The 27,589-nt window shown below is 52.9% G+C and overlaps 1 protein-coding gene across 6 annotated transcripts; it reads right to left on the bottom strand.

The window, feature by feature from the left end:
* Positions 1 to 1,927: 1,927 nt before the first annotated feature.
* On the bottom strand, positions 1,928 to 23,960 carry Camkk2 (calcium/calmodulin-dependent protein kinase kinase 2, beta). 6 transcript variants are annotated; one of them, XM_013023135.1, is made up of 16 exons: positions 23,441 to 23,960; positions 21,815 to 21,862; positions 21,161 to 21,214; positions 20,493 to 20,544; positions 18,639 to 18,772; positions 16,441 to 16,477; positions 15,508 to 15,529; positions 15,289 to 15,377; positions 13,968 to 14,167; positions 13,414 to 13,467; positions 12,578 to 12,651; positions 12,416 to 12,503; positions 11,287 to 11,415; positions 8,193 to 8,293; positions 7,749 to 7,791; positions 2,999 to 5,093 (listed from the first exon to the last, which is right to left on the bottom strand). In XM_013023135.1, exons 1-16 carry the CDS (start codon positions 23,894 to 23,896, stop codon positions 4,941 to 4,943), a joined length of 1,734 nt encoding a protein of 577 aa, XP_012878589.1. In that variant the 5' UTR covers positions 23,897 to 23,960; the 3' UTR covers positions 2,999 to 4,940. The 6 variants fall into 6 exon arrangements, with proteins under 6 accessions (XP_012878585.1, XP_012878587.1, XP_012878589.1 ...); XM_013023131.1 differs by lacking the exons at positions 2,999 to 5,093; positions 7,749 to 7,791 and adding an exon at positions 1,928 to 2,381; XM_013023136.1 differs by lacking the exon at positions 11,287 to 11,415.
* Between the last annotated feature and the right edge of the window lie 3,629 nt (positions 23,961 to 27,589).

Genomic DNA, 27,589 nt, shown 5'->3' with positions numbered 1-27,589 from the left:
AGGCTGACACCTTCATGACCCACCCCTGTACCCAGAAATGTCCTGCCCCCCTTTACTTGAACCTTTAAAAGCGTGTGTGTGTGTGTGTGTGTGTGTGTGTGTGTGCCTAAATTCTGGGCCTGGGCGCTGTCCCTTAGCTTTTCAGCTCAAGGCTAGCGCTCTGCCACTTGAGCTACAGCACCACTTCCAGCCTCTAAGTTTTGGTCTGCATGAGGTTTCCTTCCTATGCTGTGTACACGGCCTTCTTTCCCTGTGCTCGTTTTTATACACCACCACGCTGCCGGGCTTGGAGCATGGTCGTGTGGCTACGTGCTCCTCCCCAATCTGCTTCTCAAGCCCCCAACCAGAAGCAGGCCCACCTCTCCCTGTCTTGCCACAGACAGCAGCCGAGCTGTTGCAGCCCCAGCTTCACATGTGAACTTGCAGCTGGTGTTGAGGATGCAGCAAGCAGCGTGTTCCGCCCTTTGCCATCAAGTGCTTCATTTCCAAGTGCTGGCTTCTAGCCGGGTGCCTGTGGCTCACACCAGTAATCCTAACTGCTCGGGTCAGAGATCTGAGGATCATAGTTTGAAGCCAACCCAGGCAGGAAAGTCCTGGGGCTTGACCTTAGGGCCTGGGCACTGTCCCTGAGCTTCTCTGAGATCCAGGCTAGCACTTTGACACGTGAGCTACACCACTTCTGGCTTTTAGAGAAGTTTATTGGAGAAAGAGTCTCATAGACTTTTCTATCCAGGCTGGCTTTATACTGTGATCCTCAGATCTCAGACTCCTGAGCAACTAGGATTACAGGTGTGAGCCATCAACACCCAGCTTCTGTGAAATCATCTCCAATTAATCACAGAAAAAGCTGGAAGTAGCTCAAGTGGTAGAGTGCTAGCCTTGAGCAAAAGCTCAGGGACAGTGCACAGGACTAGAGTGGAAGCCCCAGAACCAAGGAGGGAGGGAAAAAGTGCTGGTTTCTGTTGGGATAAATGGCCAACCGGGCCTTTCCTCATTTTTTGTTTTTGTGGTGGGAGCAGAGAGTTTACCAAATGCTTCAACAAAGCTCAATTGTGTGGCCTTTATTAAAAAAAAGCTCTCGAAGGGGCTGGGAAGGTAGCTCAGCAGTAGAATGCTTGCCTTGCAAGCATGAGGCCCTGGGTTCGATTCCTCAGCACCACATAAGCAAAAAGATAAAAGCCGGAAGTGGCGCTGTGGCTCCAGTGGTACAGTGCTAGCCTTGAGCTGAGGGACAGCGCCCAGGCCTGGAGTTCAGGCCCCATGACCGGAGGGCTCCCCCCCCCCCAAAAAAAAAGCTCTTGAACACACAGGTCACAGGGAGCTGGAGCTCTGAGAAGTGATGTGCGGTGTGCGTGTGTCCCCTCACAAACACCTGCCAGTCTCAGTGGGACAAGGAGGGTGGGGTCTCTGGGAGGCTGAGTCCAAGAATGGGGTCAAGTGCCTTCAAAAGTGAGGTTTGACAGAGCTCCACCCTGTGGCCCATCCACCCTCTGGAGACCTTGGAAGGAGGGAGCAACCCTCTCCAGATGCTAAACTGGACTGCAGGGTACTCTGCTGACCAAGCCCTTGGACAAACGAAACGGCCTGCATGTAGGTACCGACGTGCTGTGTGAGGGGAGCCCTGCTCACCACCTCCACAGCTGTATCTCCCCCTCTGACCTGCAGGTGGCACCTGGGAGCAGCTTTAAATGGGGCCTGGGCTAGTGTGTTCTGCCTGAGTTCTACCTGAGTCCCAGGTACTGCAGACAGCGCTGGTCTGGAGACGCAGTGAGCAGTGACATTCACAGACACACCTTAAATCAGGGATCTGCTGGCTACATTAGCTTGGCCTTGAGCATCTGACCTGCTGTCAGCCTAAGGAAGGAAAACAAACATTTAAGGACAGATGACCTAAACAACACATCACAGACTCCCAGGAGGCCCAGACTGCACCATTTTGCTGTCCATTTATTTCAAGTTTACAGAGAAGCTTAAATCATCTGTGGAAAAACACCAAGGGCTTAAGTTTCTTAACTTGTAAGTGATAAATACACAGTATTTAACTTTGTACACCTGATGAAAGGAAAATGCATAGTAGAAAGGATCAGGAATAAAACAGAAGCATTGGGCACTGGGTAATTAGTTACAGAATAGAAAAGTCACAAGTCCCATGAAGATCAGCCAGTGAAGCTAGAGGAAACACAAGAACCCTCAACACTGCCCTTCCCTAGCACCTTGGACGTGAGTGGCTGCCCCGGCCCCACTGTCAGTGATGGGACGTTCCTCTCTAGAAGAGGGGTGAGAGCCACAGTCCTTACCTAGCTGGCCACCTGTACGGATGTTCCCTTCCTAGTTCCAGAAGGGCTTCGTGGAAGGAATCCTGCCTCATGGGAAGGCCAGACCTGCAGAGATATGGCCTCTGTAGACTTATGCAGGAACAAGGGACTGGAAGCCTTGCGGGGAGCCAGGGCCAGGGCAGCCTGTGGGATAGAAGGAGGATGTGGAAGAGGGCAAAGGAAAGAAAAGCAGGGGAGGATCTGTACTTCCTACAAGGCCACAGATGTGGGCCGAGCTGCTTACACCGCAACGGTCCATGGACAAGCCAGCTGTGCCAAGGCAGCAGGACATCTGTGCACACAGAAAAGCTGCCAAAGCAGCTTCCCCACTTCCTGGCAGACTGGCCTTTGAAGACTCCATGTTTGTGCTCCAAGAAGGGCACCCTAGGGCTCCACTGACTACAGCTGCCCACTTTAGATCTTCCAGGGTGGGGGTTGGGAGGGTAACAGTTCCTGTCCATAGCTTTCTTTGGTGGATTTTTTTTAGTCATGGGGGTTGAACTCGGGGTCTGGGCGCTGTCCCTGAGCTCTCTGGCCCAAGGTTAGTCCTCTACCACTTTCACCCACAGCACCACTTCCAGTTTTCTGATGGTTTACTGAAGAGAAGAGTCTCACCGACTTTCCTACCCAGGCTGGCTTTGAACTTCGAGCCTCAGATCTCAGCTTCCTGAGTAGCTAGGATGACAGGCCTGAGCCACCAGCACCCTGCTATTTTTTTTTTAATGTTATTGATGTGGCCCTTCTCCCACCACCTGCCTGAACATCTGTCTGTTGCCTGGTGGCTGGCATTCCACGTAGGACGTCTTGGATGGAAGGTTCCGTGGTAGGAGAAATGAGAAATGGCATTGCCTGATGCTGTTGTGTAAACACAAGGGGCGCTGCGCCCTTCCTTCCCCAGGCTGGTGTCCACCCAGGCAGACTGGATGGAGACTAAGGACCGGTTGGCTTAAACCACTGCAAGGTGCTATTGCGAACTTACCAGACCCCATCTACTACTGGAGGGTGGAGCTACTGGGTGCTTTCCCCTGAAAGAGGGGGAGGGCAAGAGGAAATACTCGACTATAGACACAAAGCAAGCAGGTGAGGGGACCCCACTGAGACTGGAGTCCTTGCTCTTCAGAACCAGCATGCCCTAATGCTATACTTACACAAGAAAAGTCTGGCTAAACTACAGTCAAGAGCATAAGAAAAACCTATGGAAGCCAAGAATGCCAGCACTCTGTGGCTCTGGGCAGGGGAACCAGCCTCGCTCTCTCTCTGTAGAAAGTCCCAGAACCAAGGCAGAAAACAAGAGAAACGGGGTCTTCCAAGCTCTGTTATCAACACCCCATTTCCCTGCAATGCACTGGGGAGCCCTTCCAGCTTCCCTCCCCTTGAACCTCACGCACACCTACCCCTGGATGGCAGCAACAGTCACATCCAAACCCCAGCCAAACTTCCCAAGATTGGTTGGAAGGAAAAAAAAAAAATCACCTTTTTTGCTCTGGGCTACTGGTTACCAAAGGTAACTTCCTGTGCCAAGCCCTGGGTCCCTTGGACCCGGAGTCTCAACAATGTTCCGAAAGGGTGTCCCATATCACTGTGTGTACCCTCACATTGTGCTGCCAAGGATGGCCAGAGTCTCGGCTTCCCCACGTGGCCCTGGAAGCTGCGGTGGGGTTTACACAAGCAGCTAGGATGGAAAGGCAAGCTCAGAGGCATGGCAGTGGAGCTGCTGATACGCAGGCACACGTGTCACCAGGCTGGAGCCGTGACACAAGACCTGGAAGCTCCAAGTAACTTCTCTAGAGTTCAGTCTAGACAACTGAATCTTCTAGAACTTCTCTAGAGTTGTCTAGAGAACTGGAATTCATTTGTATGTTGAATCGTAAGCCATGTAATGTACATGGAAGTATAGGATTTCACCCTGAAGTTTTTATCATTTAACAATGAGCTTCACTAGTGCCTGGCCAGCCACCACCAGAGACCCACTGTGCGTCAGCAGGAGCCCTACCACGCCTGGCGAACCCCTGCTAGGCTGGAAAATCCATTTTAGGAAGCAATGCGACTTGCAGCCCTTCCGATTATCCTGACATCAAAGCATTCATAAGTCCTTCTGGCGCATGAATTGTGTGGCAGCTCCCTGCAGCTCTGAGTGCCAGCCCTGCTCTCCAGGCACTGTTCTGGAAGATTCCACGGCTTGGGGTTTTCACAGGAGTGACCTGAACCTTCCACTCCCTCTGGAAACAGCCACATCGTGCGTGCCTGCTTCCCGACAGTCCACGCCTGTGCACGCTCACTCAGAACATCTCACAGGGCTCTGAATTCCCAATGAAGGTTGTTTCTTTGTTGTTGTTGTTGTTTTTGGCATAAAAACATTTTAAAAAGCAACTGTCCCAAAATGCACATGGATTTGGGTCTGCAACTCATAGCCGTGGGTCCAGCCAGCCAGCGGCCACAACATCACAGGGTCTTTTTTTTTTTTTTTGTCCCCTTTAAAATAACAAGGAAGAAAACAAGTAACCAGAGATGACGGTCAAGGCTCTACACGTGCGGGTTTCCATAGGACATGCGGCTATGGAAACGCGGTGCAGCCGCCCGCGCGGGGCAGCACAGCCAGGCATGCGAGGTCCAGCGGTCCAGACGCTACTCCGGCTCCATCACCTCTTCAGGCTGCTGTGGAGGCTTATGCGTGGGGGAGCCAGGGGCCAGGACCCCCCAACTTTGCACGCAGGGACCACCTTTCACAAGATCACTTCCTCCTCCCCTGCGGGGGCCAGCTCTTCGCTGCCTTGCTTCCTGCTCACCAAACAGAAAACCAGCGTTAATACCTGCTCACGGAAGACAACAGCAGGGCCCTGACCGGCTCCCGCCTTGGGTGCCGTCCGCTCAGGAGTGCCATCTTATGCCACCAGGGACATTATGAGGTACTTCCTCCTTTTGTTCTTGCTCACATACAGTTTTTCAAAAGCCTCTGCACTCCCTCCACAAACAAGGGAGCCATGATTTGTCCCAAATAGCAAGGAATATTTATAAAGCAGATGCAAAGCTATGTGACAATCATGGCATGGGTCACAAGTAGAACGCGGGTCCTACCACAGTGTGTTCTCGCCCATTTAGGAAGGAAGTTCCTCCAGGGCTGGAACTGTGACTGTGCTCCTGGGGCAGTGGCCTGTGCTGCTGAGAAAGGCCTGTGCCAGCCACTCTAGCCCCCACCAGCCAGGCCACAGGAAACCCCCTCCCTTCTCAGAAGAGCCCCATGTCCCAGAAGAGTGGCTGGATGTGTCAGCTATGCTGGAGATCTCTAAGGAGGGGCCTGAGCCCTCTGTCTTACAAGGGAGGTCACTGGGCTCACCTTTTGGGGCTACTGTCCATCCTTCTCCACAAGGCTCTGTGTGCCCTGGGCAGATAGATACCTGTGTCCCTATACAGGAAAGGGAAATAATGTCTGTGCCTCCCAGGAAGAAAACACCTCTTTGAAAATGACATCCATTCCAGGTACTAGTGGCTCACACCTGTAATTCTAGCTACTCAGAAGGCTGAGATCTGTGGATCACGGTTCAAAGCCAGCCCGGGCAGGAAACTCCATGAGACTCTTATCTCCACTAAACCACTAGAAAACCGGAAGTGGCACTGTAGCTCAAGAGGTAGAGTGCTTGCCTTGAGCTGAAGAGCTGAGGGAAAGTGCCCAGGCCCAGAGTTCAAGCTCCATGACTGACAAAAAAAGGAAAAAAAGAAAAAAAGAAAATCACATCCACAATTAGGGGGTGAAGGCCCCTGGGCAGTAGAGAGCTGTGACTAGCTGTCAGACTAGAGCCTCTGCTCCTGCTCTTGCTGTGGCATGGGCTGGGTCTCAGTGGAAAGAGCAGCGGCCTTTGGTGCAGGACCCCATGGCCCATGATAAGCATGGCACCCGCAACAGGCATCACTGGGGCCACAGGTGAGGGAATGACCGGGCATTGCCACCCTTCAGGCCAATCTCTGATGGCATCTGACAATGCTGATCACATTGAAAATAAAAACAAAGAACAGACTTTCTCAGAGAAGAGAGGCAAAGCCTAACATGGAGGTTAAGAAGAGAAGGGCTGAAGAAAGGCTTCTCGTGGGAAGGAAGGTGTTGAAGACTGGCCTGACCGCTGGTGCTGACACAGCCTCTGGCCTGCTCGGCCTCTCAAAATCAAAGTGCTCTCCTAGATCACTGTACAAGCTCCTGGCCGCTAGGGTACCAGTGGCCAATACATTTCCTCTCAGAAGCTAACTCCTAACAAAGAGAAGGGCTTCCCCCGCACACACATGTCCACAGCGTCAGCATCTATGATAGCCAAGGAGACAGAACATCCATCAGCGGATGCATGGATAAACAAAGGGGGTTGTACCTAGATATTGCTCAGTCACAACAGAGGACAGAGCCATGACCTGAGCTATGACCCAGATGAGCCTCAAAACCACAGTGCCAATCAAAGATGCCAGATAGGAGAGGCCACACACCAAATGAGTCCAGTGACAGCCAATGTCCAGAATAGACAAATCCTCAGAAAATGGGTGTTTGGGTAGGGATGCAGGGGCCCTCTGGAGCTAAGGAAAGCATCCTAAAGTTACTGTGCAGCCGGCCACATAGCTCTGGGATGGTATTAACTGTACACTTTAAGTGAGCGAGCAGTAAGATATGTGAATTACACCTCAATAAAGCTAATCTGAGTGTGTCTGTGTTTCTGAGGATCAAACCCATGACCTCATACATCCTGGGCAAATGTCCTTGCACAGAGCTACAGGCCAGGCCTCATAAAGCTATCTTTAAATATAGGAATGGCTGCCTGGAGTTCCCAGTGGGAGACAGCCCGCCACAGCAGGACTTCAGGTCTTCGCCCTGCAGCAGGCATTTTGGGAACGAGTCCAGCCAGGTCCTTCTAGTCTTACAATGACACCTTTTCTCTTCTGTCCTGGGAGGTGCAGGTAATGCTGGTCTGGATGTCCCGGCCAGAAGAGAAAGTTCTGGTCCTACTGAGTCCTAGGACTCACATCACTGTGCAGCAGCAGAAGGGGACTTCTTTTCTAGTTCTCAACCCAGCATAGAAGAAAGGGCAGGTGTTGGGTACCCCTGGTGAAGAGCCAGAGTGCACCAGGCCTGATCTGTGCTCAGAGCACACACACACACGCGCGCGCACACAGTAAGGCAGCCCTGGGGCCCGAGGCAGCCTCAATGTTGTTGCCGTGCACTGAGTATGTGGGTGCCCACCTGGGCCTGAAGACCTGGGTGAGTTCACAGGCATTCCGGGTGGAGCGCCATGCACCGCAGCCCAGCCCACATGCAAGACCCACCGTCGGGCCCAAGCCCCCGAGTCTGAAGGCTCACAGGGAGCCGGGCACCGCAGCTGGGCTGAGGCGCCCCTCACTCTGCAGCTGCCCCGCCCCCAGGCCCCGGCAGAGGCTACGGCACAGGCAGGCAGGCGTTACCTTGGGCTCAGACAGGGGCTCCCACTCCCTGGTTGGCTTTTTGCTGGAATTGCCAGAGGGAGGGAAAAGGGAAGTGAGAGAGGCTTCCCAGGACCATGGGCGGCTGTCCCCTGCCCAACAGCTGCTTTCACACGGCTTTCCTTGCAGGTGGGCAGGCTCCTCTCTGCACTAACATATAGGGTCCCACAGCAAAAAACACTTGGTGTTTCTGGGTAACGAATGAGCTGCTGGCCAAGAGACCTCCCATGGAAGCCGGAAGCCCCTGGGAAAGGGGACACCTCCTCATGGACGAGTGGACAGCACACGATGCTGGCCGCGCCAGGCTCAGTACCCAACGCTGACATCTCCACCTTGCTGCTGGGGGTCTCTCCCTGGTGCCCCACCGCCATGTGGCGGTCCTCGGCCCTCCTGCCCTGCCCTGGGAGGAAGGCAGTGGACACTCACGTGAGCAGAGTCCCAGGCACAGACGAGGCTCTCTCCTCCCGCCGACTGCCCTCAAACGGGTTCCCGAAGGAGCGCTTCCGGATCATGGTCTTCACCAGGATCTACGAGGAAGAGGAGCACAGTCTGTGCACAATGACACGCCAGCCACACCATCTCCAGTCCCTGTCAGCATCCCAGGCTCATGGCTGGGGCAGCCTTGCTCCCCGGGGAGAGGGGGGAGGGCATCCCTTCTCAGCCGTCCACTCCCTACTCCCTAGCTGCTAAGTCCACACTCTGGGTCTGCAAAGACCCAGTCTCAGCCTAGCTGACCTTTTAGGGCCCTGGCTGTGCAGCCACTGGCCACACCTGACACATTTGTCTCACAGAGCCGTTTCTGGAAGGAGCTCTGGGCCAGCAGCCTATATGTATTCAAGGCCAAGCCCTGCCTGTCAGTGAAACTTGTCCGTATTTCACCCCAAGGAAAACATACTATAGCAGCTCAGACATCACCTGGGGTGTTGTTATTGTTGTTTTTGTCAGTCATAGTGCTTGAACTCTGGGCCTGGGCGCTGTCCCTCAGCTCTTCAGCTCAAGGGCGAGCGCTCTACCGCTCGAGCCACAGCACCACTTCCAGTTTTCTGGCAGTTAATTAGAGATAAGAGTCTCATGGCTTTTCCTGCCCGGGCTGGCTTTGAACTGTGATCCTAAGATCTCAGCCTCCTAAGTAGCTAGGATTACGGGTGTGAGCCACTGGTGCCTAGCTCAAGACTGCTCTTTCAGTAAGTGAGAAATAACCAAATTCCAATTCACCATTTCAAAGCATAGAGATCCCTCGGGACTTGGGAGAACCTGTGGATCCTCAAGTCCCCAGACATAAAGGAGCACTGAATTTATAAGGAGCCTTCACACATCCTCCTGCTTACGTTATTTATTATTACGTTTTGTGGTGCTAGGGGTAGAACCCAGTGCCTCCCCCATGCTCGTAGGGCTCCAACCCCTTTCATTAGTATGTGAACCGTGGAGCTCAGGTGACCAAATGAAGCAGCGCTGAGTGAAACCTCAGTGGTGTTGAGAACAGCGTGCAGAAGTCACCTCATAGTTGTGACATGTTTGTGTCATTCGGAAACCTCCCCTTGAAAGCAGCCACCCCCTGCTCCTCTCCCTCTGGTCCCTGTCCCTGGTGATCAATTGGAAGAAAGGGAAACCATGAAGAACAGTCTGCAGCCCAGTGAGGCTGAGGGTCCCAGCCCAGCTCTCTGACAAGGCCTCTGGGCTGTGGCAGGCGCCTGGCCTCAGCAAGGCTGCCCGTTCCTGTCTGTGAGCTCCCCGAGCACCTCCATCGCTGGCCTCTCAGCCTGCAGGAGGCTCACTCTTTCGGCACTCATCTCTCAGAAGCTGGAGGTCCCCTGACAGCGGACACTGGTCCTTGCTCATCTTTTCATCTCAAGCCTGGCCTATCACGGGTGCCCAGCAAATGCTTGCTGAATGACAAATACACCAAGGGGGCTGGACTCCCCAATTCCCAATGTGGACCACTTCTCAACACCTGCCTCCTCCTCCCCCATTCCACCCAATGAGTAGCTGGATCCAGACCCTGAAAGAACTCCTCAAATGCTTAGGACTGAGCTCCACTTCCTTGAGGATTTAGCAATCCAGGTTTTTCTGGAAGCTTCTTGCTGGCCCAACTCTCTCCCACTGGAGGACAATGCCTACGCTGTTCCTCCTGCTAGGCTTTCTACCCCCACCCCATCTATGCCATTCTTTTTGCACACATCTACTTCTTCCAGGATGCTACTCCCAATGCAACCAGGCGGAGGCTGTCCATCCGGGCGCCTGGCAGTCCCTCTACTGCACCGTGCGTGCCGGGGCATGGCCAGCACCGGCCTCCCCTACTGCACTGTGAGTGCCATGGCCATCATCTGCCTCCCCAGGTTGCCAGGGCCGCTGGTTTCACTCATCACTGTACTCTGCCTAGGAAACTACTCAGAAGTAGTTCACAAAGTGTTTTCCAGACCTCAGGGTCAGGTGCTTTTTCCCAAGGGTTGGCAGGAGGGCAGGGCACTACGTCAGGTTCAGAGCCCAGAACAGAATAACTTAGAGTGGACACAGGGTCCAAAGGCAGCTGCTCCCCTGCCCCTGGTGCCAGTCGAATGTGGTGGGAGGAAGGGAGGATGAGGACAGTGAGTGGGTGTAGGTGAGGCTCATGCAGGGGCCCCAGACGAGGGAGGGAGAGACATGGATGGGTGCCTGGCCCTGGGTGTCAGGCTTAGGGAGGAAGAGAGGCAGAGTGTAGAAGCAGAAGGGAGCGGTGCAAAGCTGGAGCATCAGGAGGAAGCCTGTGAGCGTCAGAAGGGCTAGTCCCGCGGGTCTGGACGCTGCCTTTGCCCTCCCGACCCCAAGCCCACCTGCCAGCCGGGGCTGGTGCTGGACAAACACAGCCAGGGCTTTCAGTGGCTGTGGAGGGCAACTGGCTCAGCTCCACTCCTGGCTCTGTGCCCGGGGCGAGGACCCCTGGGGCTCTTATTTTTCTTCTGAAGACAGATGCCCTCCCAGCAGGGGCTTGGCAGCAGAGTGATTCTCCAGTCTCCAAGGCTGGGCTTGGGGAGTCTACATTCTGGGTCCTTCCACCTGGTTCAGGACCCAAAGTCAAGGCCATAAAGGGGGTCCAGTGGCTCCCACGCAAGACTCATTGCAGGGCATGTGAAGCGGGAGCTCCTGGTCCTGCAGGCAGGCAGGCCTGCCGTGCCCCAGCTAGCCACGACAGAGCCTGACAGCCCAGCCACACAGACCCCAATCCCTGACTCCTGCCTGGTCCTCCTCCTGGATTCTCTCCTGACATGCTCTGAAAGCAGGAATTCCAGAAGGAACAGTACGCTCCTTGCGGGGAAGGGGGGCTCATCTTTATGGAATCATGAGAGCCATAGGGGGGCTGCCTGGCCTGTGTGTGACCAAGGCCCTGAGGCCAGTGGCTATGGGGTCAGGGGAAGCCCCAGCTGTCGCCTTGAACTTAGGCCCCGCGTGTGCTCCGCAGGTATCGCTCTTTCCAGCCCTGTTCTCGACAGCCCTGCTTTAGACGCTCCGGTCTCTGTTCTCAGTCTGGTTCGTCCCGTCTTACCACGGTCGCCAGGCTGGGAATGTGTTTGACTGAATTCTCCACCTCCTCTTCTGTCACCTCCACCAGCGTGCAGTTCTCGTCCTCCGATGGCAGTGGCTCGGCCCCGTGCCTCGTGACCCAAGGGTGCAGCTTCAACGAACGACAGGAGGGTGAGGGCAGCTGCTGGCTGGCAAGGGGCCCTGCCAGCAAGTAGAGCTGAGAAGGGCATGCAGGAGGGAGAGGCCAGGGCCTGGCCAGCATGCAGGAGAGCTAGTGAGCCAGGCAGAAGGCAGGTGAGTGGAATGAAGGAAAGACGGAAAACCAAGAGACAAAGAATGGCAGGAGCCATGGGCTGAGATGTCCGCAGAGCTGGTATTGGCAGGAAAATAGAACTGGGCATCGACCTTGACTGACCAGCTGCCCCAGGCACCCCCATCACTCCACAGCCCCAAGCAGGCCGCACACTCCTCATGTCACACACAGTAAATGGTGGCTCAGGAAGACCCAGCCGGACCAGCTGGGAGGAGAAGACCAGGAAAGGACCCAGGCCAGCGACGCCTCCACTCCTCTCCCTGGGGTGCAAAGTCCTTATTTGTGACCTTTCGGTCAGCCAAGATGCCCTTCAGTGCGTGCTGGCTACCCAAGTGGCTAAGAGGCCCTGGGGCAATACTGAGACATCTTAAAAGGCCAGTGTGTACACATGGCATTGGCAGAGATGTGGGAAGTCCCTTCAAAGACTGCATTCTGCTGGATGAATTGCTCACTGACTTCCTTCTATTCTCACTGTACTTTCTCAAAGGGACTGGCCATCTCTGACAAGTAGGGTCCTGGAAAGGATCCAGAGGTTTGGCTGCCAGGGCAGGGAGGCCTGGTCAGCCTGTGGAGGGTGGACACCACCAGCCCCAGCACAAGCTGGTTGGTCAGCAATGCCGCCTCCCCAGTCACAGTGGATGCAAGCCCAACCCTCATCACACCCCAATGGCCCAGTGCCTCCAAGGCGTGGGAAGACAGCGGTGCTGATGAGGCCATGGCACGGTAGACAAGGGAGCAGGGCCTGGCCGAGGCAGGGTTAAGCCAAATGATTTCAAGCACAGGACACAGGCCAAGCCTCAGGCGTTGGCCTCTAGGGCCAGTGGTGGTCCCAAGATACCTTGATTTCCGGCACCATAATCCTAGACTCGGGGTTCTTGTCCAACATACGGGTGATCAGATCCTTCAAGTCCTCAGCTATGTCAGGCCTAAAGGGGAAGATACATCAGGATGGGTGCCAAGGACCCAGAGGGAGATAAGGGGGCAGACAGGCAGTACTCACTGGTCTGGAAATTCCAGGGCCTGACTCTTGATCTTACTGTGCAAACACATGATCCGCTCATCCATGAATGGGCACTGTTAAGAGGCCAGGGACAGAGTGGGATCACTGGCTGCCACGTCTTCAGAGTGAAGACATCACTTCCCAGGGTTAACAGGAGAGAAGTCAACAGCTCTGGCCCCATCTGGGGAGGGAGCAGGCCCCAGCCCTCCTGAGTTCTAGAGGGACCAGGGATGTCCTAGCAGCTGTAGGGCAGTCTACTGTGCTTCAGCATCCTACCAAGACTAAAGCAAGGACTCTTCCTCCCTGCCTGCCAGAAGAGGGGCCAAAACAGCCACAATACTTCTGAAGGCTCTGGAGTAGCAGTTGTGATTATGAGAGCTTAGCCCATGCCTCATAACCAAGACTTAATCCACTGTGACCTCCTGTTTTCTCCCATCATGCACCTGTCCAATCAAAGCTCACCTCATAGGAACTTTCCCTACACTCACTCCATCTAAGTAGTGTCACCCTGTCCCTGCCTGACCACAGCACCTCCCGTTACAGCCCTTGTCCCTGACACCATGATCCTCCACTGGGAGGTTCCAGGAGGGCAGAGCTTTGCAGCTGCCTTGCCCGTGCTCGGTGCTCCCTCTCTTAAATAGGACCTCCTTAGCCCGGCCAACCTCAACTCATGATCCTTCTAGTTGATTAGACCATTTTCTTCACAATCTATAATAAAAACGCTATCATACACGAGTACATACATTTTATCCCTTTTCATTGTCATCTAACTGTCAAGTGGACAATAGTGTCTCCCTGTATTAATTCAGCAGCACTTAGACTGAAAACTCTCTTACCTGGCCAAAGACGAAGCAGTACAGTGTCACACCCATGGCCCAAACATCCAAGGCCTGCAAGAAAAAGACTGCTTAGTAGGAGGGGCCGAGGCAGGGAGGGCCAACTACTGCTTTTCCCAATCTTCCAGCTTTTCTTGAGGAAATTCATGCAGCCTCTAGCCTGCTGGGTGGGCGCATGACTCAAGCCTGGCCAAGAGAGCACAACCCCCCTCAACCATGGTGACTTGTGTAGGCATGGGCACAAGACCCACTCTGAGCCAATCAGAGCTAGTCCCATGATTTCTGCTGTTGATACTGAGGGTGGTCATCAGATGGAAAGTAGCCTGGAGTTGAAGGTGCCTGACCTACCTGCAGGGAAAACCAATGAAGGCAAACAGAGCTGAAAGATGGCGAATGACCCATTGGTATGATCCACTGGCTATGTCTGAAACTAAATGTACCCAGCCTTCGGTCATCTCAGTATAAGCCAAGCCCATTTGTCCCAGACTTCTGCCACTACAACCCAAGGACCCTAACCCATGCAGAACCCAGCAGCTTGGGCTGTCGAAACCTACCTTCCCAGAGAAGATCTTGCGGGTTTCTGAGAGCGACTCGGGCGCCATGAAGGCAGGTGTGCCCACAGTGTTGGAGAGGAGGGCATCACTGCCCTTGAACTCATTGCTCACACCAAAATCAGCAATCTTGATGTGCCCATCTTCTCCTACCAGGAGGTTGGAAGGTTTGATGTCCCGGTGGATGATCTTCTGGTAGTGTACTGGACATGGGGTGGACGCCCAGGGAGAGAGCCGGCAGGAGAACCCAGTGAGGATGTCCAAGGGACCACACAGCACACAGACACAAGCAGAGCACCCCACACGTCTCATCCCCCACAGCCCCTTTCCCAGCTTCCCCTGCCCCAAACCTGGGCACTCAAATCCTCTGCAAAATAAGGGAAGAAGAGAGACTTCCAAGGCAGTTTACCCCATTTTCTAGACACAAACCACCTATAACAACCTGTAACCACCTACTACATCTAAGTCCCATGTAGAGTACAACTCCTAAGAGCCTGAGGCTCATCAAACAACTTCATCATCAAACCAACCATGGTCTGAGCAGGTCAATTTGAAGTATGAGTCACAAAAGCAGTTTTAGGGCTGTGTCTCACTGTTTTTGCCTGGTTGTTATCCAATAGCAACAGATAATGATATGGTATAGGGTGGGCAGATTCCATTTTTATGATAGCAGTAATGAAGATCACCATGGTCACAAGGTCAACTGGCCTTTGTTGACCACCAGGGCAGACCTTCAAAAGTGTTAAGTGTTTCACATTTTACGCTACATTGCAAAATGCTTACCCCTAGAGCAGAGCAGAGCCCGGCCAGTAAGAACCACGGATGTGTACTGGCAAGTACACCGAGCTCTCAACAGTGCCTGGCTTACATAGAAAGTTCTGGAGAAGCTGGGCGCTGGTGGCTCATGCCTGTAATCCTAGCTACTCAGGAGGCTGAGATCTGAGGATCGCAGTTCAAAGCCAGCCCGGGCAGGAGAGACCGTGAGACTCCTATCTCCAATAAACCACCAGAAAACCGGAAGTGGCACTGTAGCTCAAGTGGTAGAGCGCTTGCCTTGAGCTGAAGAGCTGAGGGACAGCGCCCAGGCCCAGAGTTCAGGCCCCATGACCGACCAAAAAAAAAAAGAAAGTTCTGGAGAAATTCACTCTTGCTATTAATCATTTGTCTCTGCAGCAGGAGGAAGGGCTGTGCACCCCACAGGCTCAGCTTAGGATGGCTCTGCCACCCACCTCCATGTGCTCAAGGAGGAAAATAAGAGGTTTTCCACTTTCTGGCTTGACTGCTAACTACTCCCTGGGCAAGCGACCTCCCACAGGGCACTTACAGTACTCGATGCCTTTGATCAGATCCTGGAAGTAGAAACGGGCCTGGTCTTCAGAGAGCGGTTTGAGGGTAGGCACTTCCATCACAGGCCTGAGAGGCAGACACACAGTGAATGCAAACCAGACCACCCAGCCCCGCTCTCCCCCCAGGCAGCCCGGCACAGCCTCACTCTACTCTTCTGCTCCAGAAACTTCTGGCGTCACAGAGCTAGGGCACTCACCCCTGGTTGACGAGCTCGAACACTGTCGGGAAGAAAAGGGGTACTGTTACACTGGAACCTGGGAGCCCATCCCTCACCCCATCCTCCTTGCCTTGGAGGACACTAAGCACAAAAACTCTGCTGGGGGCAAGGGAGAGGAAATGTCCCCGGAGCCAAAGCTGCCCAAGGTTTTTCTGAGATCCTATCGGGAAGGGAAGGACTAGGGATTTCTAGGCCCCAGGACCCTAATCTGCCTTTTATTTCTAGTGCTCAAAATGGCTGAGGACCTATAGGGAAAGAGGAAAGGGGGGAAGGGCAGCAGGGGTGGTTCCTGGGCTCCCCTCATCCCTCTGCTCGCTTGGAGGTTCTAGGTTGTAATGGGTGCTAAACTATGTCCTTTGGTCCCATGAGCCTGAGTGAGGGCGGATCTGCTGTTGCTTCAGGATAACGTTAGAAGCTTTGGCCCTGTGGGCCTGGTTACTTGAGTCTTAAAGAAGCAAGCTTCAGGAATCTCTGCCCCTTCTCCCTACCCACCCAGGCACCACAAATCAACAGGGATGAGCCGACTGAAACAGCTCTATTTTTAGTCACTAACAGATCAGCTACTCTTGGGGTTCGTCATGTGTTGGAAAGTGGGGGGGAGGATCTCTCTAATTCTAGAAATACAGATCCAAGTTTGAGGATCAGGCCTGTTGTTCAAGGCCTTTCTTTCTACTATGTGGACTGTTTATCATCATTTGTTTTATACCCAGGCCTGGGTTGCAAAGTAAAAAAGTAACTGTAGAGATTTCATCCAAATGTGGAAAAGTGAGGTTTTAACATGATCGTGGGACTGGGATGATGCAGGTGAATAACCCTTACTGAGATGTACACTAAAGTATTTAGGCTAAGTGTCAAGATGTCTGCTGTTTTATTTTCAACAGGCTCAGCCCCCCCCCCCCCCGTCTCTCTTACCCATGTACAGATGGTCCTCATTGGGGTCATCTAGGACCTGTTGACACAGGCATCCAGGGACAGGCCAGGACAAGGAGCAAGGAGAGGAGAAAATGAACACGTGAACAGAGGCAGCAGAAGCACATGGCTGCATTTGTCTCAAGAGGGCACACTTCTGCCAGGCGCTGGTGGCTCACGCCTGTAATCCTAGCTACTCAGGAGGCTGAGATCTGAGGATCACATTTCAAAGCCAGAAAAGTCCGTGAGACTCTTATCTCTAATAAACCACTAGAAAACTGGAAGTGGCGCTGTGGCTCAAGCGGTAAAGTGCTTGCCTTGAGCTGAAGAGCTGAGGGACAGCACTCAGGCCCAGAGTTCAAGCCCCACGACAGACAGAAAAAAAAAAATAGGGCGCACTTCTACATTTCTAGACAAGTGGGAGAGCACTCAAGTCTTCCTAAATGAGACCCAAATAGCCTTTACGCAAGTAAGCAGCTCCCAGACCAATCCTCAAGGGTCCCAGACATCCAGAAAGGAGGTAACAGTAGAGAGGGGCAAGCCCTCCTCTGGGGAATATCTCAAGCAGGGACAGGACTGCAACTTGTCTCCCAGTAGACACAGACTAGAATTCACAGAATTACACTACATGGGCTCAAGTGGTCTTTCCATAAAGCAGCCCCATTCCTCCCCACCTGCTTGGAACTGACTCCCTTGGGAGGGCCAGCACTAGGCCGTGTCAACCTCAACCGACTCACTGGTATCAAACATGTAAAATTATGCCACTCTTGCTCATACAAATATATTTCTTTTGTTTGCATCTATCAAGATTATGTTGTTTTATCTTTTGTTTGCATCTATCAAGATTATGTTGTTTTATCTTTTGTTTGCATCTATCAAGATTATGTTGTTTTAAAATCAATTAATAAATCACTGAAGGCCTGATCCCCAAGTGTTGCTGGGAGTCGGTGGAAACTAGGAGTGGGGCCTACCTGGAAGTAGGTCACTGCATTTGAAGGGTATCTTGTCCCAGGTTTCTGGGCTCCCTCCCTGCTTCCTGGCCCTCATGAGATGGCAGACTCCATCACATACTCCTGTAGGCCATGATGTGTCTGCCTAACCCCAGGCTCAAAGCAGTGGACTAAAACCATGAGTTAAAAATAAACTTTTCCTTGCTGGGTGCCTGTCATCCTAGCTACTCAGGAGGCTGAGATCTGAGGATCACGGTTCAAAGCCAGCCAGTGCAGGAAAACTCCATGAGACTCTAATCTCCAATAAACCACTAGAAAAACCAGAAGTGGTGCTGTGGCTCAAGTGGTAGGGCGCTAGCCTTGAGCTGAATTGCTGAGGGACAGCATCCAGGCCCAGAGTTCAAGCCCCACAACCAACCAAAAAATAAAATTAATAAATTTTTCTGCATTTTTCTGTTTGATATTTGTCACAGTGATAAAAGCAAACACAAAGTCATCAATAATTTTTAAGAGTGGGGCGCCTGTGGCTCACACCTGTAATCCCAGCTACTCAGGAGGTTGAGATCTGAGAATTGCAGTTCAAAGCCAACCTGGGCAGGAGATCTTTGAGACTCTTATATCTCATTAATCACCAAAAAGGTGGAATTACTGCTTGGGCTCAAAATGGTAGAGCACCAGGCTTGAGCAAAAGAGCTCAGAAACATTACCTAGGCCCTGAGTTCAAGTTCCATGACTGACACAAACAAACAAATAAAGGGGTCTTGAGACAAAGTGTGAGAACAGCTGACCTACAACAGGCCTTGGTTAGTTATAAGCCTGTGGGTCCAATCCTCTTGGTTTTATAAATAAAGTTTTATTGGAACACAGTGGTGCCCACTAACGTGTATGGCACCTTTTGGACACCAACTACCCAGAGGCTAGCTCCAGAGAGAAATGGATGAAAAGCAGTAGAGCTCAGCCCCAATTCATGGATCTGCAAGATGGGAGTAGTAAGCAGTGTTGAGGAGGGTGAGAGTTAACAGGAAGTAACAGTGGCACAGAGGGGAAGGAGGCTGGGATAAGAGCATGGGCCCACAGCCAACTGTCCGCCATGCCATGGCTCTCTCTGGAAACTAGTGATGAACCTCCAGTACAAACAATCCTAGGGCTGGACCATCACCCTCCTCTTTCTCCTTTCCCTTCTCTCCTCCCTCCCTCCCTCCTTTACATTTTTCTCTCTCCCTCTATCTCTGCACACACACCCCAGCTCACCTCCACCAACTTCACCACATTAGGGTGGTCCAACTTCTTGAGGATGGCAATTTCCTGGTACACTTGCTCAATGGGACCCCGGGGCTGAACACAGCCCCCAGGAGCTGGGCGGGTACCGCGAGGTGGGGGGCGACCTGGAGGAGATACAAAGGGACCCAGGGTAAGAATGAAAGGATTTTCCTTTGTCTGGTAAGATGAATGAAAGGGGAAAATTTGGCAGGGGGCTCAGTTTCCCCATTTTATCACTAAGATGGGAGCTGAGTGGCTGATGACAGCAGGGACTTTATTTTTTTATTTTTTGCCAGTCGTGGGGCCTGAACTCTGGGTCTGGGCATTGTCCCTCAGCTCTTCAGCTCGAGGCTAGCGCCCTACCACTTGAGCCACAATGCCACTTCCAGCCTTCTGCTTATGTGGTGCTGAGGAATTGAACCCAGGGCCTCATGCATGCAAGGCAAGCCCTCTACCACTGAGCCACCTTCCCAGCCCAGGGACTTTATTTATTTATTTTTGTCGGTCGTGGGGCTTGAACTCTGGGCCTGGGCGCTGTCCCTCAGCTCTTCAGCTCAAGGCGAGCGCTCTACCACTTGAGCTACAGCGCCACTTCCGGTTTTCTGGTGGTTTATTGGAGATAGGAGTCTCATGGTCTTTCCTGCCCGGGCTGGCTTTGAACCGCGATCCTCAGATCTCAGCCTCCTGAGTAGCTAGGATTACAGGCGTGAGCCACCAGCGCCTGGCTAGGGACTTTATTTTTGAGGCTAGATTTGTTGCAAAAGAGGATTTCACTTAGCATGTCCATTTGTGTATACAATGCACTCAATCTTCACCAGTCATCCCTCCACCATTCTCCCTCCTCCCCTCTCCTAACCAGTCTTGGTAAGTTTCCTTGCTCAATTTTCACAAGTGTACGTAAAAGATTCTGATTATATTCACCCTCCTGTCCATCATCTGCCCCTCCCACTAGAACCTACACCCCAGACATGTTTCAACTCCTAATATTTTTTTTCCCTGTCAGCTGTGGAGCTTGAACTCAGGGCGTGGTCCCTATCCCTGAGCTTTCTTGCTCAAGGCTAGCGCTCTACCACCGCGAACCACAGCAAAACTTCTGATTTTCTGGTGGTTAATTAGATATGGACTTTCCTGCTCAGAGAGGCTTTGAACCACGAACCTCAGATCTCAGCCTCCTGAGTAGCTAGGATTATAGGCCTGAGCTACTGACATCTGGGTTAATATTCATTTTTTGTTAAAGTGCATGTTAACTGTCCAAAGGTGTTGTATTTATGGTCAGAAATATTCCACTGGGTACACACAGATCACGGCATTGTTCATGTCAGCGGGCATGTCGGCGTTTCCATGTGCTGGTTACTGAGCAACGCCACGGTAGACATTCGTGCCAGCTTTTCTGTGGATGTGCATTTTCAGTTCTCTCAAGGATGTGCCTAGCAGAGGAACTGCGGCATGTGGTGACACCACGCGCAGCCCTTTTTGAGGGACTGCGTTGTTAGCTGTTTGATTTTTTGACCTGATACCTGTATTCCTATATTGCTTTAATAAATATTCCTCAACTAAAGTGAATCCAGCACCTGAGTCTGGTGGCTCCCACTTGTAATACTAGTACTTAGGAGGCTGAGGGAAGAGGCAATCTCAACCTGACATCAGCTCTGGCAACTTAGTGAGACCGTGTCTCAAAAAATGAAAACATAAAATACAGAACCACAGCCAGCACTGTCTTTCAGGGCAGGTATTGAGTGCAGTGGCATCTTCCAGGGAACTCTTGGCAGGGAACCCGTTTGGCGGGCTGTGCCCTCTCTTGCCCCAGCCTTGGCACAAAACAAATGCCCAGCCCACCAAACTCACGTGGAAAGCCTGCCTGTCGGATGAGCTTCTTTTTGGACAGCACCTTCATCGCCTGCAGAAGATCGATCCCTGTTACAGCAGGAAGGAAGGAGGAGGGAACAGGAAGAGGAGAGGCGAGGGCCCCCTCCACTCCAGGCCTACTCCAGCTCCCAGGCCCCTGGCAACTTTAGGACATTTTTAGTGAGCACCCTCAAGTAGCTGAGTGGCTACCAGGCTGTATGGAGAGCAGATGCCTGGGGACGGGTCAGTTTCTGGTCTGCAGGCCCAAGTAGGAACCTGTGAGCCTTTGTCACTGCTGTGAATCAAAGCTTTACTTGTGAGGAAGTATCACTCGCTCAAGCTCACACGGCTGGCATGTCAGAGTCAAGGTTTAAACCTGCACTGGCTCCAAGGGCTCAGCCGCAAGGGCGATTTGTTCAGCTGCTGCCTTTTTCTCAGATCTATGGAGGCTGAGGAAGGACAGCTCAGATGAGGGTAGGAGAGATCCCTGCTGCACCTCCCACTTCCCCTCGCATCTCCTCATCTATAAAGCAGGGTGCTGCTTCCTTGCAGACAGCATCAGAAAGAAATGAGACAGTGTGGAGGTCCCCTACCCCCAACCCACCAAGGCTCTGCCAGGAAGGGGAGCACTGGCAAGGCTGGGGAGGGGGAGGGGACAGGGTACTCACATAGTAGGTATTGTCATTCTCATTGTAAGCCAACTTGACCACACCATAGGAGCCCTGGGTAAAGGGAGATGCCATGACATACTATCCAAAAGTTACAGTCTGCAAAATGAGGGCCCTGAAACAGAGCTGGCAAACCAGCAGCCCATGGCCAAATGTGCCCTGTCATTGTATTTTGTTGTACCTGCAGTTTTACAAAGCTTGAATTAGTGGCAAATATTTAAAATCATATTTCTCGCTTCTTTTGAAAAAGCTATCATTTGACCCCCTGTCCATCATCTGGCTCCAGCCCCCACCACTCCCCACTGTCGCCCCAGGCTCGCCTCACCGCTGGCACCGCCAACCCAGAAAGACATTTCTATTGGCATGTGAGTTTGGGGCCTGTGTAATGGTGTAATGGTACTGCTCACTAGCAATGAGTCCCTTGACAGGAAATCCACTAATGTAATAGGAACTATCTCCAGGGTAAAACTAGATTTCTCTGGAAGCTTTCTGAGCTTTTGCAGAAACATGTTTAATAAATTTTTTTTAAAAAAAGGCTTTAATAACAAAGCTCAGCCCTAGCCTTGCCTTCTCCTAAGCCCCAATGGGTCCCTCCCACCAGCGTGAGCAAGTCCAGTCACCGTGGACAGTGAGCCAGGCCCCAGGGACACTTACCTTTCCAATCTCGTCCTTCAGTGTGTACTGATTCAATTGCACACAGTCCTAAAAAGCAAGAAGAACATGAGAAATAAAGATATGCTAAATGAAATCATGTACAAACAAATACTCACATACAACCAGGACCCCAATCAAGGCAGACTCCTGGCTCCCCAGAGCTCCCCCAGCCAGAGCTTCTCCAAGTAACCACTACCTTGGCTCCTCACAGCATATCTCTCCAATGTCATCATACTTGATCGACATGTAATCTTTTGTGTTGGGAAGGTAGCTCAGTGGTAGAGTGCTTGCCTAGCATGCATGAAGCCCTGGGTTCAATTCCTCAGTACCACATACACAGAAAAAGTCAGAAGTGGAGCTGTGGCTCAAGTGGTAGAATACTAGCCCTTGAGCAAAAGCAGCTCAGGGATAGTACCCAGGCGCTGAGTTCAAGCCCTAGGACTGGCTAAAACAAATGTAATCTTGCAGCACTGGGGCATGGCTCTGTGGTAGAGTGCTGAACTAGCAGGTACAAGGCCCCTGAGCTTAAAACTCCAGTACCACCAAAAAAAGGGAAAGAAAAACAAGGAGGAAGACAGAGCAAGGGAATAGGCAAGCCTTTGGCTGAGAGAAACTATCATTCATCTTGACAGAAGACTGTGTCCCAAGAATCTTGTAATTCAATAATAATAAGTCCAATAATCTAATTAAAAATGAGCAAGAAAGCCAGGGGCCCATGGCTCACGCCTGTAATCTTAGTTACTTAGGAGGCTGAGATTCAAGGATCACTGTTGGAAGTCTACCCAGGCAGCAAAGTCCATGAGACTCTTTTTTTTTTTTTTTGGTCAGTTGTGGGGCTTGAACTCTGAGCCTGGGCGCTGTCCCTCAAATTCTTCAGCTCAAGGCTACCGCTCTACCCACTTGAGCCACAGCTCCACTTCCATTTTCTGGTGATTTATCGGAGATAAGAGTCTCACGGGTCTTTCCTGCCCGGGCTGATTTTGAATTGTGATCCTCAGATCTTAGTCTCCAGAGTAGCTAGGATTGCAGGCTTGAGCCACCAGCGCCTGGCCCATGAGACTTTTATTTCCAATTAACCACCAGAAAACTGTTAGTGGAACTGTGGATCAAGCAATAGAGTGCTAGCCTTAAGCAAAAAAAGCTAAGGGAAAATGACCAGGCAGGACAACTACCAAGAAAGAAAGAGAGGATGAGACAGAGAGGGGGGGAAAAAAGGAGAAAGAGAGAGAGAGAGAGAAATGGAAAGAGAGGGAAGGAGAGATGGAGAAAGGGAGGAAGGGGTGGAAAGAGGAAAGGAGAGGGAGGCAGGCAGGCAGATGGAACAGGGGAAGGGGTAGATGGCAGGGTCCTGGCCTTGGGGAAAGGTGGCACCTTGCTAATGTGGTTAGGGTCACCTGGGAGACCTGACCACAGAGCCACGGGTTCTGCCAGCACCAGAGTCTGCAATGTGGGGAGGAACATGCCAGTCTCTGCCGGAGCCCAACCTGTTCTGTGTGGTCACCAGCCACCAGCAGTTTTGGATGGTAGTGGTAACTGGGTGCAAAATGCAGGGTCTTCAGTGCACCGGAGGCCTTTGGGGGAGCCCAGCCCCACCAAGAGACCCTTTCCAGCGTCCCGCTCACGCACCTGCATGCCTGTGATGGAGACGTGGTGAGACTCCACCGTGGGCCGCCGGGGAAGCCGTGGTGAGGACTGCGGGGAGCTGGCGGGCGAGTAGGACAGGGAGGGGGCACAGCGACCGTTCACACCAGGGCTGCCAGCAGTCAGCCTACCCTGGGGTTGCTCCTGCAGGGACAGTTTTCGAGCTGAGAACCGGGCCTGGGACCCTGACGCGTTAAGGGAGACTTCGTGGCCATCAGTCTCCAGGGTCCGGCCCCGGGCCAGACGGAGATCCACAGCCCGGCCCGGCTCACACTCAGGAACCACGATGAAGGACTCCATGCCCAAGCGGATGCTCAGGGAGGAGAGGCCCTGGAGGGCCTCACAGGGCTTCTGGCCTTCACTGCTGCTGCCCCTGCCCCCCAGTTCATCCTGGGGGGTGGTCTGGTCACTGCTGGGCTGGCTAGAGACACATGATGACATGATGCGAGGGCCGACTTCACCCACCAGCACACCAACCGCAGCGCTCCTCCATCCGCAGCACTGCCACCTGCAGGGAGAGGGAGGCTGAGAGCGCAGGGACCGGAAGGCAGCCCCATCCTCCAGTCCAGGCTGTGTTCCAATTCCTGCCTTGAGTCAATATCCTTGAAAAAAAAAAAAAAAGACTTTGCAGCTTAGAGTGGTGTCACACACCTGTAGTCCCAACACTTGGGAGGATAGAAGGATGCAGGTCAGAGAGGCCTGTTCAAGCTGCTAATGAGGCCCTGCCAGTAGAATGCTTGCCTAGCATGTGCAAGGTCCTGGCTTCAATCCTCTAATGCCAAGTACTACAAAGCACCAAACACAACAAAAACAATGACTAAAAAAAAATTTCTGGCTTACCCTCCCTTGGGCAAGTAGTTGAGGTCTTAGAACCAGTCTTCCCTCCCTCTGAGAGCGGCTGAATACCAAGCCACCTCTCACATGTTACCACTTGCAGTGAGGCTACTCGGAAGCCCGGCACTGCAATAAATACCTGTAGTCCCAGCACTCAAGAGATTGAGGCAGGAGGCTCATGAGTTCAAGGCCAGCCTGGGTTATATAGCAAAAACAAAACACCTCACAAAGCACGACGTGACCCAACCCACAAATGTGTAGAGAAAAGCATACCCCACACCTCTCATACACTGTTCCTGGAGGAATAGGCTATAAGAGTTCCTAAAAAGACAGCCAGGCCTGGTGGTGCCTGGGAAAGTCAATGGAGAGATCTTTTCTTGCCAACAGAAAAACAATTGTTTATCGATCTCGTCTCCAGGCCAAGGACACAAGCCTTCTACCCCAGCAAACTGCTTTTAATCAGTCTCCTTGGTGAGCTGGCCGCCTCTCACGCAGCCTGGCCTTTAAGGTCTGGAAGGAGGCAGAGTGTGGTGCAGACCCAGGTCAAGGCCACTGCGCTAGAGGGGCTGGACTGTCCAAGCCTCAAGAGTCTGGGCCAGTGTTCCAAATCATGGGGGGGAGGCACGAGAGTTACCAAGTCTCCCCAGTAGAAAACCATACAAAAGCTTTGCATAAGGACAGCAAGATTAGCAGGCATGGTGGCTCACACTAGTAATCCTAGCTACTTAGGAGGCTGAGATCTGAGGACCATGGTTCAAAGCCAGCCCGGTCACAAAACGCTATGAGACTTTTATCTCCAATTAACTACCAGAAATCAAAGTAGTGCTGTGGCTCAAGTGGCTCACCTTGAGCTGAAGAGCTCAGGGTCAGCGCCCAGGCCCAGAGTTCAAGCTCTATAACCCACAGGACTGTGGCTCGGCCGAGCCTCAGGCCCAGGCACTAGCTCATCCCCGCCTGCTTGTACAACCCTCCCATGTCAGGCCTGAGGGACAAAGGGTGGGGCATCAAGTCTAGGAGAGCCCTGAGAAGAGGACCTTCCTGCAGAGCTGCTTGAGTTTGACCAAATGCCAGGCATCCGGGCCCTGTGCCCTGTGCCTAAGCCCTGGTCCTTCTCTGTGAAGCGTCCGCGCTCACAGGGCACCCAGCAGAAGCTGCAGGCCTTCCTGCAGCAGATGGACCCAGCCCCTGGCCAGGATGAAGGCAGGGTTCTTCCTCTGCCAGGAAGCCAAATGGCACCGGCCTCCAGGAAGTGCTTTGCCATTTCCCAGGGGCTATGTCCAGCCTGGGCCTGCTGCCTGCCAAAGGCAGAGTTCCTGGGCAGAGCTACCACCCGGCTACAGCCTGGCAAGAAGCCAGTGGTGGGGGCAGGGGAGGACAAAAGTTAGAACCTAAACCCAAGGCAGTCTGCTGCTCTAGGTCCTTTACCCACACCCTCAGGCTAATGAAAGGAGCCCCAAACCGCCCCAAGTTCCTAACAGGCCAGCAACAACGGCCCTCCCCGGACCCAAGGCTCAACCAGTAACAGCGTCTCTTGCTTAGGAAAACTGAGGCCCAAGAAGTCCTAAAGAAAATTCAATCACGGATTCAGTCTTTAACAAACCGTAGAGGACCTGCTATATGTGGGTAACCAAGACGGAAGGGCTTCGGCCCTTTTTTTTATTTTTTGGTCAGTCATGGGGCTTGAACTCTGGGCCTGGGTGCTGTCTCTCAGCTCTTCAGCTCAAGGCTAGTGCTCTACCACTTGAGCTACAGAGCTACTTTGGGCTTTTTTCCCCCCTACTTACGTGGTGCTGAGGAATAGAACCCAGGACCTCATGCATGCAAGGCAAGCACTCTACCACTGAGCCACCTTCCCAGCACCAGGGCTTCGACTCTTGAGGGAGACAAGAATTTAAGAGGAGGCCCTCAGTGGGTCCACAGCACAAGCTGGGGAGGCCTCCAGAAATAGGAAAAGATACCAATGGGCACACAGGGGCAGGCAAAGGTATGGGGTAAGGATGGCTTCCCCTGGGAAATTTTCTTGTTCATGACAGTCTGTGTAGCCAGGCTGGCCTGGCACTCCTGATTCTCCTGCCTCAGCCTCCCAGGGGCTGGAATCATGGTGTGTGCCGCTGTAGTCCATGGTTCTGGAATGTTCTGTTTAGCCTGAGCACCAAAGGCTGAGCAAGTACCGGGGTGGGGACGGGGAGGGTAGAACGTGATGCGGGGACAGCCTGTGGCAACCAAGAGGTGGGAGAGCAGAGGGACCAGGTAGTCCTGAAAGGAACAGGGACAGGAGCTGGGAGCAGAGCCTCTTGCCTCCGGTGGCAAACACAGGTTCAAGGACCGCCCTTCCCCCCCTGCTCACAGCCCTGCACACCTGCTGTGGCTGAACACTGTTCTCGGAAAAGAGAGGCTGAGATGGACTCCTAGCTCTCAGTCCTTCAGAATGTGGCCTGTTGGGGACAGGTCTTTGCAGAGGAGTGGAAGAAAACAAGCCATAGACGACCTCAATGCAGCAGGTGTGGGTCCAGGTGTGGACGCATGGACACACGGTGGCAAAGGTGGCTAATGCCTCTGCAGGACAGGATGCCACAGAACGCCAGCAGCCGGGGCCAGGGCCAGGCCACAGCCTGCAGACCCCAGGCCTGGCGACACTGACTTGAAGAGCTGTGCTGTGGCTCAAGGCCGGCTTTGTGGCCCCCCATCACACTGGTGTCAGAAGGCTAACACAGCGCCCACCCATCGTGGGCTTCACAGGAGCCGGCTGTCTCAGAAGGACCTTGGCAGTGTGCCACTGGGCCCGGCTGGCCTGCTCCAGACCCAGGGTCTCTCTCCTTCAACACTAGTTTGGAGATACTGACATGGACACGGGTCCCCAAAGACAAAGGCCGCCTCTTGTGTGACAGTAAGAGAGGTCTCTGGTTTGGAGTCTGCAGAGCCCCATCACAGTCCCTAGAGGGGGAAAAACAATTTGCAAATGGGGACCGCTGGCTGACACATGGTCACTGCCATGTTTTCTTGGCATGCTCCATGCTTGTAACTATTGGAATGAGATGCCAATGTTTCAGAGCCAGTTTCAGATCAAAAGCAAAAGTTCCAGAACCTCAGGCTGGGGATATGGCTTGATGGTAGAGTGCTACAGCTGTCAAATTTCTAGAATCTCTTAAAAGAATCAGAGGGGGGACCAAGATGGCGACGGGGCAGTAGGGAACCGCCACAGCTCTCTCCAACCAAAAAGAGAGTTCGAGTTCCAACGCTTAATCTCCCCAAGAGACCGACAACAACAAAAAGACGAACACTCAGAGAAAAACCAGAGGT

The sequence above is a fragment of the Dipodomys ordii genome, unplaced genomic scaffold, assembly GCF_000151885.1.
Source record: "Dipodomys ordii isolate 6190 unplaced genomic scaffold, Dord_2.0 Scaffold66, whole genome shotgun sequence".
NCBI classification, from domain to species: domain Eukaryota; kingdom Metazoa; phylum Chordata; class Mammalia; order Rodentia; family Heteromyidae; genus Dipodomys; species Dipodomys ordii.
The sequence above is the reverse complement of the archived record's forward strand: the minus strand, read 5'-3'. Positions and strand labels throughout refer to the sequence as shown.